Source organism: Cibotium barometz, chromosome 13 (genome assembly GCF_041138505.1).
Source record: "Cibotium barometz isolate CiBa-2024 chromosome 13, ASM4113850v1, whole genome shotgun sequence".
Lineage (NCBI taxonomy): Eukaryota > Viridiplantae > Streptophyta > Polypodiopsida > Cyatheales > Cibotiaceae > Cibotium > Cibotium barometz.
Window position 1 is genome coordinate 42,996,654 of NC_141058.1, and position 15,755 is coordinate 43,012,408.

Sequence of the window (15,755 nt, forward strand, 5' to 3'; positions counted from 1 at the left end):
CAAAAGGATCAATGGCAAGAGGCTATGGAAGCAGAGTACGATTCTCTTATCTCTAAAGGTACATGGATACTCATTGAGCTGCCTCCTGGCCATACTGCCATTAAGTGTAAGTGGGTATATAAGACAAAATTTAAAGCAGATGGATCCTTTGACAAATTCAAGGCACGTTTAGTTGCCAAAGGTTATTCTCAAGTTGCTGGCGTTGATTATCATGAAACCTTTTCACCAGTTGTTCACATTACTAGTATTCGGGTTTTATTGGCATTTGCTGTTCAATTTGACTTAGAAATTCATCAGATGGACGTGCGCACAGCTTTCTTGAATGGAGATTTGAATGAAAAAATTTACATGGAGCAGCCAGAAGGATTTGTTATTGTAGGTAAGGAAGATCTTGTTGCTCATCTTCATAGGGCTTTATATGGTCTTAAATAAGCTTCACGGGCCTGGTACATCAAGTTTGATCTTTTTCTTACCTCCCATGGCTTTCTGTCTTGCTCTTCTGATCCCAACTTATTTACCAAACACCAAAATGGTAGTTTTGTAATCCTTGCCCTTTATGTGGATGATACAATCCTTGTTTCCAATGATTTGGGATTTCTACACCAAATTAAGCAGTTGTTATCTTCGGCATTTGATATGGTGGATCTTGGAGAGCTTCACTCGTGTCTTGGCATTCAGATTCAAAGGGATCGCAGCAAAGGTATTTTATTGCTTTGACAGTCAAAGTTTATTGAAGATACTATTAAGAAGTTTGGTTTGGAATCTGCACATTCAGCAACTACTCCTTGTCTTGTGAGTTCCATGAAAAACACTTTTGATGGTGGTGGCCAGCTTGTTACAAATCAACCATATGCTGATTTGGTTGGATGTCTTCAAGTTGTTGGTTTGAACACTCGTCCTGACATTTTATTTATTGCTAACTATCTCGGGCAACATCTTGCATGTCCTTCTCTTAAGCATTGGTCTTCAGCAAAGCGCGTGTTGAAATACTTGAAAGGCACTGCAGATTATGGTTTGGTTTAACGACAATTCACATCCGACTCCATTCCATCTCTTTCTCTTTTGGGTTACACAGATGCAGATTGGGCCAGCTCACATTTATCTATGCGATCTACTAGTGGCAATTGTTTCTTCATTAATGGTTGTCTTATTTCTTGGACCAGCAAGAAACAACATTGTGTTGCAGTTTGTACAACCGAATCTCAATATGTTGTGGCATCACTTGCAGCTCGTGAACTCATTTGGCTTCGACAAGTGTTGACAGATATTGGCCATTCTCCTCTTTCTAGTACACCCTTGCGGTGTGATAATCAGAGTGCTATTAGTCTTGCAAAACAACACACACATAAGAGCATACATTCACACAAAGCTCTTCATATTGAGTTTCTATGAAACCTCTCGAGATGTAGGGAAGCCTTAGCCATAATGAAGTTTAGCACTAAGGGAAGCAAATAGCATAACAATGAGCTGACCTACCATAATTTGTAATCAAAGTTTGAAAATAGTAATATTTCTTATTATCCACTTCTTTTTGCAACTCAATGCTTTGTATTTTGAAGATCCTCCTTCTTTTGCTACCATATTTTCTTACACAATATAGATAATGTAAACATATTAACTTATATAGAGGGGATGAATGTCTCTTTAGAAGTTGTAGCCATTTTTAAAAGGCAACATGTGTAATGTATGTATAATTTATTGGCACTATTTTTTTTAAATTATATATATATATATATTTTTAAGACTAAAACTTATCCATTTTTATTTAGTTTTTTTCACAGTTTATCTTTACACTAAAAAGTATATTATTTTATGTATAATTTATCTTTAGCCCCTAAGAAACTTCTTTGTATCTACACGTAATACAAAAATAGAAAATATTTCAATGTACACTAAATAATTATTTTCATTAATGAGATATTGTTTCATTCTAGGAAACAAATAAATACTCCATATAAGTCCAAAGAAAAATGAACATAACTAATAAATCAAGATAATTATTGTTCCATTTCATTCATTGATCTCTCCATAAGAGCCTTGGCAAATTCAAGGCCTTTCTTATGGTTCGGTAGACTTGTATCGAAGTAGCGCATCATGTACTCTTTGAAAGTGGCTCCTTGGTACACGCATGGGTAATCATGGTTAATGAGCTCAGGAATAGGAGCAATAAATTCTTCCTCTGGAGGTCCAAATGTAAAGGGAAGAGAGATCCGTAACTTTTTTGGATTAGCTATGACATGATGGGGAGAGGATCTATATCGTCCATTTGTCAAGATCTGCAGCAAGGTGACACCTATAAGACCTTTTAATTATCATTTTCTTTTTTGTATTTAGGGAAGGTACATTTCTTTATATCCACTCCTTGGGTGGGATATAAAGAAGGTTGAGATGAATTTCATTTCTTTATATCCCACTCCTTTGAAAGAAGGGAGGGATTAGTGTAATATATTATATTATATAAATATCTCACACCTTACATGAGGTTTGTTTCTTTCTAATCCAATTGTTGGGTGGGGAGGGAGGTTGGGGAGGTGTGGTTGTTGGCAAAAAGGGGAAGGGAGTATTGATCCCATGCGCCTGTTGTTTGGCGAAGAGGAGAGGGAGTATTGAACTCATGCACCTAGCACTCCTTGCTCCCAATATCTTTTAGCTACTGTAATATATTGTATATATATCCTAAGAGAGGTGGTTATAACATAGGTTGAAGATGTCACAAACCTCCATTTGATCTGCCAAGAGAACCACAAAAACGTTGGGTCGATACTTGAGCTCAACCCATTCACCAGATGGGGACTGCACTTGTAAGCCGCCAACCTCATCTTGTAAGAGGCAGGTAAGAGTGCCCACGTCTGTGTGCTCTTTGAAGCTGGTAGTAGCAACATTGGGGTCCAAGCACGGAGGGTAAAAGTTGAGGGTGAGGACTACTCTCTCAATTGTGGGAAGCCCTTTTTTGCTTTTGTGGTTATTCATGCTTTCCTTCCCAATAAGGCTCTCGAACATAGCATCGTACAAATCATTACCAAGCTTTTGTACATCATGCCCAAAGTCTAGAAAACTTTCCCTACACACATAACCATCCAAACAAGACCCACATTGGTCATACATTTCCTTATTCAAAGATCCGAAAAGAATGGTGAGCTTTGCTTTTATAGCAAGTGAGCTCTATGTTTTGTGCAATGATCCAATCAACCCAGAGCGTTAACTCTAGCACAATGTCGACCTTATTAAACAAAAGTAATCCTCAATTAATGACCCCTAATAACAGTTCAAGGCACTACCCAAAGATTTCACGGGCGTCTTGGAAGCCGTTGTTGCAGATGCCCGGGCGGTGGCGCACCATCAGGATTTCCAGCCAGTTGGTGGCCTCTGTGAGCTCGTTGCTCATGAAGTTCATGCCATCGTCCCGCCTCGTCGTTGTGAAAGCCTGCTTGGCCTCGGCCGGAACTTCCGAGCGGCCACCCACATGCCCTCAATCACGCGATCGGGCACCCCGCCTGCTCACATTATATTATCATACGACGATACCTCCCTCAAAATATATGCTGCTTGACATAAATAAGGAGGTAGTGTGTGTGTGTTATACCTGGAAGCAGCCCCACTCCTCGCATGCACGGGAAAGCTCCTGCAGCATAGCGCTGCGCCCGTCTCGCCTAACAAGCCCTGGATGTCGATGGTGGGAGGAACTTCGCGAGCCATGTCGATGTCGGTAGTGTGCTCTCTCTAATAATAATAATAATAGTTAGGATTTTCCCTTAGTGTAAAGTACCTGGCTACCTGCTGCACGAGATAAAAGGATAAGTTATGGGTGTGCTGTGCTGTGCCACGCAGCACATAGCACGAGATAAAAGGACAAGTTATGGGTGTGCTCTCTAATAGCCACACAGCACAGCAGGACAAGTTATGATGGGTGTGCTCTCTAATAGTTAGGATTTTCCCTTAGTGTAAAAAAAAAAAACACAACTGTCCTTCAATGTAAATATCAACTTCTTAAATTGAGAAAATCCGGTTGTAATTCACTAAGGCTTGAATTTATTGATTCAACAATTTTTAAGTTTCAGCGGGCGGCAGCGAGCAGCTACGCAGAGAGAGAGGGAGGCGCAGAGAGAGAGGGAGAGGGCAGGGGTCTAAAAGCCAATATGTCTGGGTCAGGTGTGTTAGAAATTCAGGTAATAAGAACTAGAATATCGATGTTTAATGTTGAGTTTATCAAGAATCTATGTCATTATTCCTTCTGGAAATCATGGAACATGGTCAGAAACCAACTCCAAAGTTGTGCCAAAACGGCAACATATATGAGAAAAAATGAATATGGAAACTATAAGTTTTGTGAGCCTTGAATAACTTGGTGCTTTAGCCCATCTATTCATATATTCCAAAGCAACCAAAATATAAACTTTACCATTTTGGGTTCTAGGCAAAGGTTTGATGGCATTAATACCCCATTTCTCAAATGGTCCATAAGTCACATAATAGGTTTTCTTGGTCCATAAATCAATCTTAAACATGATAAGTTTTACACCAATGAACCACATCAACATGTAAACTAGGCCAATTATACCCTACTTGTAAGATCTTTTTAACATTCAAGTCATGTGCAAAGTGTCCGCCACATACCTCATCATGACAATGTTGAAGAATACGTGGAATATCAGTAGCATTTGAAACTCTCCATAAGACCATATCGGTAGCATTTGAAACTCTCCATATGTGGAATATCGGTAGCATTTGAAACTCTCCATAAGACCATATCCTTCCCATTGTGATAGAGAAGGTCCCCTATAAGTAAATATGAGAGCTCATTCTTTAAAAGCCTCCATTTTCGTATCGTTGTCAAACCAATATTCAAGTCATGTGCAAAGTGTCCGCCACATACCTCATCATGACAATGTTGAAGAATACGTGGAATATCAGTAGCATTTGAAACTCTCCATAAGACCATATCGGTAGCATTTGAAACTCTCCATAAGACCATATCCTTCCCATTGTGATAGAGAAGGTCCCCTATAAGTAAATATGAGAGCTCATTCTTTAAAAGCCTCCATTTTCGTATCATTGTCAAACCAATAGGTAACTCCCCAGTTTGTAACCATTGCAAAAGTTCCTTCAATGTTTCTTCTCCTTGAAATTTGGGTTCCTTCAAAAGGCCATTTCTAACCATAATTGCCATTTTTTCTTTCGCTAATTGATCTTCTTCTTGATTCTTCTCCCTATGTACATGTAACAATTGTACCACCTTGAATTGCTTAAAGAGATCTCGGATCCTTCACATATGCTCTTTTAATTTATCATTTTTACATGCCCAGATACCAAGAACATGTTTAACAAGTAACAATGCATCCCCTTTAATGATAAACTTATCTACTCATACTTGCTCTCATCAATCCTTCGTCAAGAATAGCATATTCAGCTTCATTGTTGGTTTGTACATTTTCTAAGACCATCTTTTCTTTGAACACAGTTTGACCATGTGGGTTATATAAGACTAAACCACCACCAACTGTCCATGTCTGTCTTCGATATGCTCCATCAAAAAACAATAAAAAGGCATTAAAGGTTTCAAAGGTTGTATCCCTTTTAGTGGTTCCTCAATTCGTAGCCATTTTTCATAAATTTTGTGAGTTAATATGTCTGTAAAATGAAGCCATGTTGCTTTCTTCCACTTTAAAAGTATAGTCAAATTCCTACAATTCCAAAATTCACTTAACAATCCTATGAGACCTTGTCATATGGCAAACAACAAGTGGAAAAATTTTCTCCACAGTATCAAAATAAAGGGTTTGCTTAGCAAATATGCACGAAATTTTCTCATTGCAAATATCAAAGCTAAAACAAGCCGTTCCTGTGTCAGATTAACTCTTTCTTCAGCCGCCGTCGGTAGTCATCAGCTTGCTTGAAAAATAAATGGGTCACAAAAGAGAAGTCTAATTAAGTCGTACTTCACTCATTTTTTATAGATTTGGAATGGTAATGAGGCATGAATGCCTTAAGATTTTGGGAGACGGCTAATATGATCGTGATTGTTTTCCTCTTTTTTAAACCTCGCAAGAAGAGAGGAAAAGACCTTTGGAAAAATAGTGAAGTTTTAGCTTTCTTGGTATATAAATAAAATTATAAGTTCATACTTTTTTGGTATTTGATTACTCCAGAAAATGTCTTTCACTTTTTGTTGGAAAGAGGAGGATGTATCTTTTTTTTATTTGCCTGCAACCATGGGGGAACTCTCCTTTTTTTATCCCACATCCATGTTTTTTCAGGCATGTATTAATAGCCTTTATTGGCTAGAAACATGCCCTCTCTCCCACTACCTAAGAGGGGGCTCGGCAAGGAGCTTGTCTTGTCTTGTGGCCTTTGAATAGCCTTTATAGGCTAGAAACATGCCCTCTCTCCCACTACCTAAGAGGGGGCTTGGTAAGGAGCTTGTCTTGTCTTGTGGCCTTTATTTCTTGTGTGCCTACTAGCAAGGCATATCCATTCTTTAGCTTGTGTCAATGGGCTCTCTCTCTCTCTCCCCTCAAGTACCCTCTCCCCCTCGAGTACCCTTGGCTATTGAGAGTCGCGTCTTCCTTTGACGTTCATTCTCGACCATTGTCCGTGTAGGTCTACAGTAGTGTCACGCCCTAGTTTTAGAGAAAGGAAAAGAGAGAGAGGCTAGGAGTTAAAGAGAAATCTTTTTTTCCTTTAAAAAGGGTTCTTCACAATATAAGGACGTCAATTTATGCATATCAATTGCAGTACTAGTTTTTTCTAGCCAAAAGGAGAGGAGGACAATTTCTTGAGAAGCTATTTAAGCAACCATGTGTGTAACTATTAAGGGTGTGAATTTAGAGCTGATTATTACATATAGAAGAGGATCCCTACTATTAAGGGTGTGAATTTAGAGCTTATTATTACATATAGAAGAGGAGCCCTACTCCATCGTGATTTGTGTGGGTTTATTACGAAGAGGGTTTTCACTCAAGAGAATCTCTACCCTCCTGAAGAGGATGAGATCTTCATGCTCGTCGAATCCTTGCAACATTTGTGAGCATCACGTTCTAATTGCTCATCACGGATGGTGAAAATAATACTTTGTTCTTGTTTCTCGATTTGTTCAAGAAGAAGAAAATGGCTCCTCCTAGTTTCCTTAATCTCAAAGAATAATTTTGTATTCCCATGCTATAAGTAGATATATTCATGGTCTTTTTGTCATCTATATTCTTCTCAATTCAAAGTTCTTTCTTTTGAGTTATATTGTTCTCATTTTGGGTGAGTTTTGTTTCTTGTCAAAGGCTAAGAGTGTAGTGCCACAAGGAGTGCGTTTCCTAAAAAAACAACAACACACTAAGAGCTTCTTTTGGAACTTTATGCTCACCAACAACATTTATTCACTTCTATCTCTCCTCTAAATCTTCCCCTTCTCTTTGGATTTTGCAGCTAAGGGATTATCAGTTGGCTCTTTTTATCTTGAGAGAATGTATAAGTGATAGACTAGGATTTATCTTCCAATGAGAGAATAGAGGATGCTATAGAGGGTTGTTCTCCTTTGTTGCCTTCACTATATATAAGAACTATATATATATATATATATATATATATATATATATATATATATAAGAACTCTATATACATTTAGAATTATATGATGTGTCAAGGTTTTTTTTCTCATATATACACTCTGTCTTGCTCCATCTACACCTCCGTCTCTATCTCACTCTATCTACACCTCCGTCTCTGTCTCACTCTATCTCCACCTCCTTGATTGTGTCCCTTGATGATGATGCCATTAATGTTGATCAATTCATAACCATGCCTAAATAGTATGTCACATTTCTTGGTATTGATTTTGTTTCTTAATATTAATGGGGCTGAATATCAATTTCATGTTTACATAACATAGCTTGGCATAAATTTAGAAAGAAAATGGTTCAAAATATCTTTAATGTAGGTCATTACCTACGTATGCAGAGGCTATCATAGGTTGCGAGATATACCAAATGTCATTCCATAGAGCCGGTGATAGAAGAGGTAATGCCCTCTAGTGAATGATGAGGCACATGATGCATGATATAGTGTTGCCTATTGGATGTTTCTATACTAGGTGACACTTTTTTACTCTAGTTACTTACATTGATTTTTGATGAGGCAGTGTCCTCTAGTAGTTGCATCACTCTTTACTTACATTTCTTATTTGGTCATTCTATATTTTTATGTGGTGGCAGTGTTCTCTATTGGATAATGAGTCACATGATTGATGATATAGTACTGCACACTATATGGTTCTACCCAACAAGACTCTATTATACTCTAGTTAAAACATTGGTGCATACTAGATGGTTCTTCTCTATGTGTTTATTCTTTTTATTATAGTCAATACATTTATTTCTTTTTTTGACATTATAAATACTAAAATACAATAGTATATATATAGTTTACTATAGTAACATTAAATGCATTAGCTATAGGGAAAGAGACTATGTCATCATATTATCCACTTGTTATCTTTCATAAGTTGTATGGTAAGATAGTTTTGTGGCAAAATCATATTGTCATGTTCTCTCGTGTGATGTCATTGTGTGTTAAAATCTACACAAATTGATGTCACTTGCTCAAAAGCTCGAAGCTCGAAGCTCGAAGCTCAAACTATTAACCAAGGTTAACCCAGGGCCAGTGGGGCAAAGGCCACATATTCCTACTAAGCCCGGCCATGTACGCCCCCTATGGATTCAAGTAGTGGGACATGATTAGCATAAGCTAGCTCTTCTAAAGTTGACTCAGGGGTGTAAAATCACTAGAGCTAAGATACAATCAAGGCTCATGTTGTGTAATATAATGAGGAAAACTTTGAGACAGGGTTATAAAGGTACATCCCAATCCATACAAAGACATATGGCATATAAGATTAGGTAAGCACAACATTGCTGAGGCTATTTAATATATGTGCTCCTTTGAATAGTATAACTAGTCATTCTAGAGGAGTTATTGATTCATCCACGTTTAATCCCCACTTATCAGTAGCATGTGTTTTCCTAATAAGGGTTCCAACTTATTTTATAATAATTATCCCCAATATGCGTGGACCTAGAATGACCATGCATAGATTACCCCTATTTTTTGGTTCGTTCGATAGCATTCCTATATTTACCACCTCCTGTCATACCAGCAGGTGCAATTACCATGTAATCAACCAATTAAAAATCTAATATCATCTCTTCTAACCTTGCTGGAGGAGGGGACCCTATTGTATAATAGTATTCTTTTTGGGTCCTTGGTTATCTAAATGTTCATACTTCTATTCCAGTATGACTTTGTATCATTAGTTATATCATCTCCACTCTACTTAAGAAACATGTCTTCAGTTTTTCAGGCATGTTGGTATGCCATGATTAGAATTGGAGTTCTTAGATTTATAGCTCAGACATATTATATGTCTATCATAGGCCTTAGACATGGCATGTGCCTACTTTATGATAGCCTACTTATTGGAACCAAGATTCCTAGTTAGATTGCCACCATTGTGGGAAGGCTCAATATAATATAGAACGCGCATGTTGTATGCCATGATCATAATTGGAGTTCTTGGATTTATTGCTCAGGCATATTATATATCTACCATAGACATGGCACATGCCTACTTTACGGTAGCCCATCATGACTATCACTACTTACACATGATACGGGTAATACCATACTAGCATTATCAATGTGTTATAATAAGCCATGAAAAATAAAAGATGTATTGGCTCACAGACTAGTTACAAAAAAGAAAATAGAGCACAGTTTTTAAGATATGCAACTAGAATGTCCTAATGTAAATAAGCTTCAAAAAGAAATAAAAAACAACAAACTAAAAATATATGCACTAGAATGTCCTAAAATGCAAATAAGCTTCAAAAAGAAATAAAAACAATAAACTAAACACATCCAAAGATCTAAAACCGTATGTTTTTCAGAATGTCACCTCCTAATAAACATCATGTAATATTCAATGATCCCAATAGCTTGGAGGAATAGATAGAAGAATGGACCTAAGCCCTAGGCTGGTCCTTCTCGTAGACAGATGGAAAAAACAAGAGGGAGCAACCTATTCAAGCATAGCATGCAAGAATCCAATAGAACACATGCAAGCAAGAGTAGAGAAGAAGGGATAAGAAGGAAAGCTCACAAGTATTCTATTACAATGTGTCTTTCTTAGTGTGAAAATTGATTTGTATAAAAGTAGCCCACTAGTTTTCAGACTAGGCTAGCTAAAACTTAAAAATGGCCAAGCCACTATTACTACTCTTACGAAAGTATATGCATAAAGTTCTTCACCATATGCTGAACTGCTAATGTAAAGGTAAAATCACATTGATGAAGTCCCTATTGGCCTAGTGGAAGGGTGACGACATCCACTCGGATAGCAAAAGGACTTCAAATGATAGCCACATCAATCCATTGCTAGGAATGGAAAATAATCAAATTGAAAAATCTTAAGATTACGCTAGGATTCGAGTAGCTAGTTAATTCCCTGATAAATTTCTTAATTGAGTGGATCAACGACTGTGCCTGATCTTGATTAGGAAAAAAGCATTGAAATTTACTCAGATGATTAAATTATATCAGTGATAGCTTCCTTCTATCTGGTTTATTCAGGCGAAGGATAGTTTAGAATTGATCTCGTTAGAAAAATTCGTGAAGAAAATTCAAAAAGGTGGAATCGTCCCCGCATTTCGGGCATGAGATATTTTCCCGATTTCGTTTTTCAGAGTGACCACTAGCCTAGTCTCGTGCCCGGACATTCGAGGGCGAGGCCCTGAGTGAGAAACCCTGCCTCGCACACATTCGAGGGCGAGGCTAGGATCTCACAGTTGGTATCAGAGCAAAGTTGAAAGCTAATAGGATAAACAAATTCTTATGAGAAATTGATAATAAAAACTTAGAAAAAGCATTTTTTAGAATGTATTTTCATTCTGTAAACTTCTTTAATGAAGAATTTTTAATCAAAGAAATTGTTTTTATAGATGGAAGTTCCCTATTTATCTGGTATTCCCAAACTCACCTAGTCTCAAGATATGACTACGTTTGCCTTCGAGCATCTCTCTTCCGCTTCAACTCGAACAAGTTGAGCAAGACTCGCACACCATTTCGAGGATTTATATTTTCCTAACCCAGTGGAGAGACTACAGCGTAAGTGGTTTGCAGGGCAATATGTCCACACCTATTGCGCGATCGCCGTGCAATGCTGTGGCAGAACCTCTCATTGGCTATGATCCTGTTAAATCTCAAAATGGTGCGTGGCATCATTCTATATCATTCGACGCCTCGGAATTTCAGATTTTCATGCCAAGTCTACAGACTCCTTAGTTGCTTTATTCCTAAATGGAAGATAATAGCTCCCTTGTCAGTAAGTAGACGTTTGTATCAAGGCATGGCTATGGCCCAGTACCGCCGTCGTCATATGCGTCTCCCGAGAAGATTCTGAATTTTGGAGCCGAGTTGCTCTATGTACATATTGCAACTTTTATATAAATATATAAATGTTTTCTGAAGAAAAATTCCCTGTTATTTAAGTGTTTGTTTACGGACGATCTGATACAGAAAAATCTGTTATCAGGCATATGTCATAGATCTCCAATAAGATCATTGTCTTGTTTAAGAAATTATTTTCTAAACCTCTTAAGTCTTAGGATCTCATGGATGATATCAAAATAATAATAATAATATATAAATTTTTGACAGAATCATGAGACGAGGAAACCGTGGCAGCTATCAACCAGACCCTGTCTCTAAAGATGACGAGCTTGACCCTGATGTTCGCAAGGCTCTTCATAGGACTCAGCCAGGACCCTTCAAAGGAGAAGGGGAGAACCTAGGCGAGGCTGTGGAGAAATGGGTGGAAGCCATGGAAGAGTATTTTGACATCACAGGCTACAATGAGTGGAGCAAAATGGCTCTTGCCTGGCTGAAAATAGTGTAATTAGCTAGGGTAGCATGGAGGAACCACTGTGACACCAACCGTCTGGACAGAAATACTCAGTCCTGGAACGACCTAAAAACCTATTTGAGAAAGAGATTTTGTCCCCCTAGATTTTTGGAAACCAAAATGAACGAATTCTTAGAGCTAAAGAAGGAGAGCAAAACCATCAAGGAATATCACTAGGCCTTTGCTATTCTACTCAAATATTCACCACCTCTAGATGAAGAACAACTCATGGCCAGGTTCATTCGGGGAATGAACGAACCCTTGGACACACTGGTCAAAAATGCTAAGCGAGTGTCCATGGCTGAAGCAGTAAGAATGGTAAAAGATTTTGCCAAAGCCTTTGTAGTAAAGGTCCCACCAAAGCTTGCACCCTCTAACTTTAAAAGATTCCAAGCCCAGGGAAGTACTTCAAACTTTCCACCCCCAAAGAGGCAGCAAGGCCCAAATCAGAATCAGGATGCACGAAGATTTCAAAGTGAAGGAAGACCTTTCCCCTAGAATACTTTCTCAAGAGCCCCACCTCTTTCAAGAAATCAGAGGGATGAGCTGAGAAGTGAAAATCGATGTTTTGGATGCCAAGGTTTTGGTCACCAGTTGAAAGACTGCCCGACTCTTGCCATGTCAAGGGGATAGGGAAGTCAAGGACCCCGAGTTCAGAGACCAACCCCTTCATATCAGTCTAATTAGGGTCTGTCTCGCCCAAGCCAAGGAAACCCCACAAGAACTCTAGCTCAACCATCTGCCTCAGAACTCCTTCCCAAAACTGGGGCAACCAAAGAGAAAGAGTTTCACCTCAGACTGTAGCAGCTAGAGCAGTCACAATTTCAGATGTAGTAGAAGAGGAAAGAGGGCAGATCTATGCTGCAATTGAAAACCAAGGGCCTATCCATCAGTTCTCAGTCATCCATATTCCAGTAGAGTATCAAGGTAAGCCTTTTAAACTTTTGATTGATTCAGGCAGTTCATTCATTCATTTCCCCCGTGAATGCTTGCATAAGCTAGTCTTAGAACAGAAATCAGGGAAACCTATGCAAGTTGAATTGGCCAGTGGGAAGATTCTTTTCACTCACCATGAGACAGATCTTATCCAGTTCAATCTAGATAGTAATGTAACCGACTGTCAGTTCAAAGTCTTACCTCTGGGAGTTTTTAACGGGATCCTTGGAATGGATTGGCTCCACAAAAATCAAGCTGACATACACTGTCACAATGGAACCATTTCCTACCATGACCTTCACGGGAACAAAGTTCAAGGAACTGGAGTTTCTGGATCCCCAGACCTTCAATTAGTAAAAGCTTCTAGGTTACTGAAAGGACTTAGAAAGAAGCAGCAAATTTATGTTGTCAAAATGAACCCAGTAGACTCAAAGCTTAAGGCTAAAGAACCAGAATGGTTAAATGAATTTGATGATTTATTCCCAGCATCATGTGATAGAATTAACCCCTGGAGCTCAGCCAGTAGCCCTGCGCACGTACAAAAAGCTCAGCCAGTAGCCCTGCGCACGTACAAAAATCCAGTTCTTGAAGCCATCGAACTCAAGGAACAGCTTAGACAACTATTAGAACAAGGGTTTGTAAGACGCAGTGTTTCACCTCGGGGTGCGCCAGTTCTCTTTTTAAAAAAAAGATGGAATGCTTAGATTCTGTGTGGACTACAGAGGTCTAAATCAGCTGACAATTAAGAATAAGTATCCTATCCCAAGTATTGATGAGCTTTTGGATAGGCTAAATGGAGCCCAGATCTTCACAAGATAGATCTCAAATCCAGGTATTACCAGATCAGGATCAATGATCCCATCAATACTCGCTATGGGCATTATGAATTTACTGTCATGCCGTTCGGATTAACTAATGCCCCAGCTACATTCAATCGCCTAATGCAGGACATCCTCAGAGAATACTTGGATGATTTTGTTCTAGTTTTCTTTGATGACATTCTGATTTACTCAAAGAATGCAGCTGACCATGAGACTCATGTCAGATTCTAAGGAAGCACCAACTCTTTGCAAAAAAGAGCAAATGCACTTTCTCTGCCGACCATGTTGAATACTTGGGCTATCTGGTATCCAAAGATGGAATTTCTCCAGATTCCGCAAAAGTCCAAGTAGTCATAGATTGGCCTGAACCAAAGATAGTGAAAGAAGTCAGAGGATTCTTGGGATTGACTGGTTGGTATAGAATTTTTATACCAAAATATGCTCTCATAGCTTCCCCCCTGACTAGCCTTCTCAAAAAGAATACCCCATTTCAGTGGTCTGCCAGGTGCTAGAGTGCTTTTGATAAGCTAAAGACTGCCTTGGTACCAAAATATGCTCTCATAGCTTCCCCCTGACTAGCCTTCTCAAAAAGAATACCCCATTTCAGTGGTCTGCCAGGTGCTAGAGTGCTTTTGATAAGCTAAAGACCGCCTTGGTAACCAGTCCCGTTCTGAAGTTACCAGATTTCTCTCTACCCTTTGAGGTAGTAACTGATGCAAGTGGTTTTGTCCTAGGAGGTGCACTCATGCAGGAAGGTCATGCAGTAGCCTATGAATCCCAAAAGCTCAGAATGCATGAGAGGAATTATGCTATCCATGACTTGGATTACTTTCAGTAGTATATGCCCTGAAGTTGTGGAGACATTACCTACTGGGACAAAGGTTCACTTTGATGACAGATCATCAAAGCTTAAAGTGGATCTTCACTCATCAGAAGGATCTCAACATGCGCCAAAGAAGGTGGATGCAGACCCTGCAGGAATTTGATTTTGAAATCAAGTACTACCCAGGCAAAGAGAATGTGGTAGCAGATGGCCTCAATAGAAAAGCCTCCTTGCTTGCAATTACTATAGTATCAAATCCTTTGATTATTGAAGCAAGCAAGAAGATCATGCAGGATAGATTCTTTGGCCCTATTGCTACCCTACTTATGCAGGACAGCAAAACTCCTCAAGAGTTGAACAAAATTCAAGGGTACAGCCTGGATGATGGCATTATGTATTATATTTGCAGGCTATGCATTCCCAATGATGAGGGAACCAAGGATCAAATTCTGAATAAAGGCCATGATAGCCTTATAGCAGGACATCCAGGTTTCATCAAAACCTACATGTCTGTAAAGAAAAGCTTCTTTTGGCTTGGTCTGAAAAAGGATGTACTGAATCATGTACGTCAATGTCTGACATGCCAGAAAGTGAAAGCTGAAAGAGTAAAAATGCTTGGGAAGTTACATCCATTGGACATCCCCCAGATGAAGTGGGAATGTATCAGTATGGACTTTATTACTGGGTTACCTTCAGTGCAATCAGGTTACAACTCCATTTTCATGGTAGTTGACAGACTAACCAGTAAAAGAGACCTACACTGCAGTGGATGTGGCCAGAGTGTTCCTCAAAGAAATCTTCAGATTGCATGGCCTACCCAGGAGAATAGTAAGTGATCGAGATCCCAAGTTTACTTCAAGGTTCTGGACTGTATTTTTTGAAGCAGTTTCTTGGATCTCAGCATAGCTTATCACCCTGAGATCGATGGTCAAACTGAAAGGGTAAACCAAGTAATCGAAGATATACTTCGATCATGCTGTGGGAGAGAACCCAAGAAGTGGCTAAGCTATCTGCACCTAGTCGAGTTTGCCTACAATGCTTCTTATTATAGAAGTATTGGGATGAGCCCTTTTAAAGCTCTATATGGACAAGATTGCTTAACTCCATTAACTTGGTCCAAACCCATTGATTACGGTTGAGATGTCCAGACAGATGCTTGATGACATGGAGTAGCAGATGCAGTCAATTCGTAAAGATATAAAAGCTGCCCAGGATAGACAGAAGCAATATGCAG

The 15,755-nt window shown here is 39.0% G+C and overlaps 1 protein-coding gene across 2 annotated transcripts; it reads right to left on the minus strand.

Annotated features, from left to right (window-relative positions):
* Nucleotides 1–1,928: 1,928 nt before the first annotated feature.
* On the minus strand, nt 1,929–3,723 carry LOC147632706 (protein DMR6-LIKE OXYGENASE 2-like). 2 transcript variants are annotated; one of them, XM_086806910.1, is made up of 4 exons: nt 3,584–3,723; nt 3,279–3,494; nt 2,719–3,061; nt 1,929–2,276 (listed from the first exon to the last, which is right to left on the minus strand). In XM_086806910.1, exons 2-4 carry the CDS (start codon nt 3,392–3,394, stop codon nt 1,998–2,000), a joined length of 738 nt encoding a protein of 245 aa, XP_086663036.1. In that variant the 5' UTR covers nt 3,395–3,494; nt 3,584–3,723; the 3' UTR covers nt 1,929–1,997. The 2 variants fall into 2 exon arrangements, with proteins under 2 accessions (XP_086663036.1, XP_086663037.1); XM_086806911.1 differs by lacking the exon at nt 3,584–3,723 and having other exon boundaries at nt 3,279–3,534.
* Nucleotides 3,724–15,755: the final 12,032 nt, after the last annotated feature.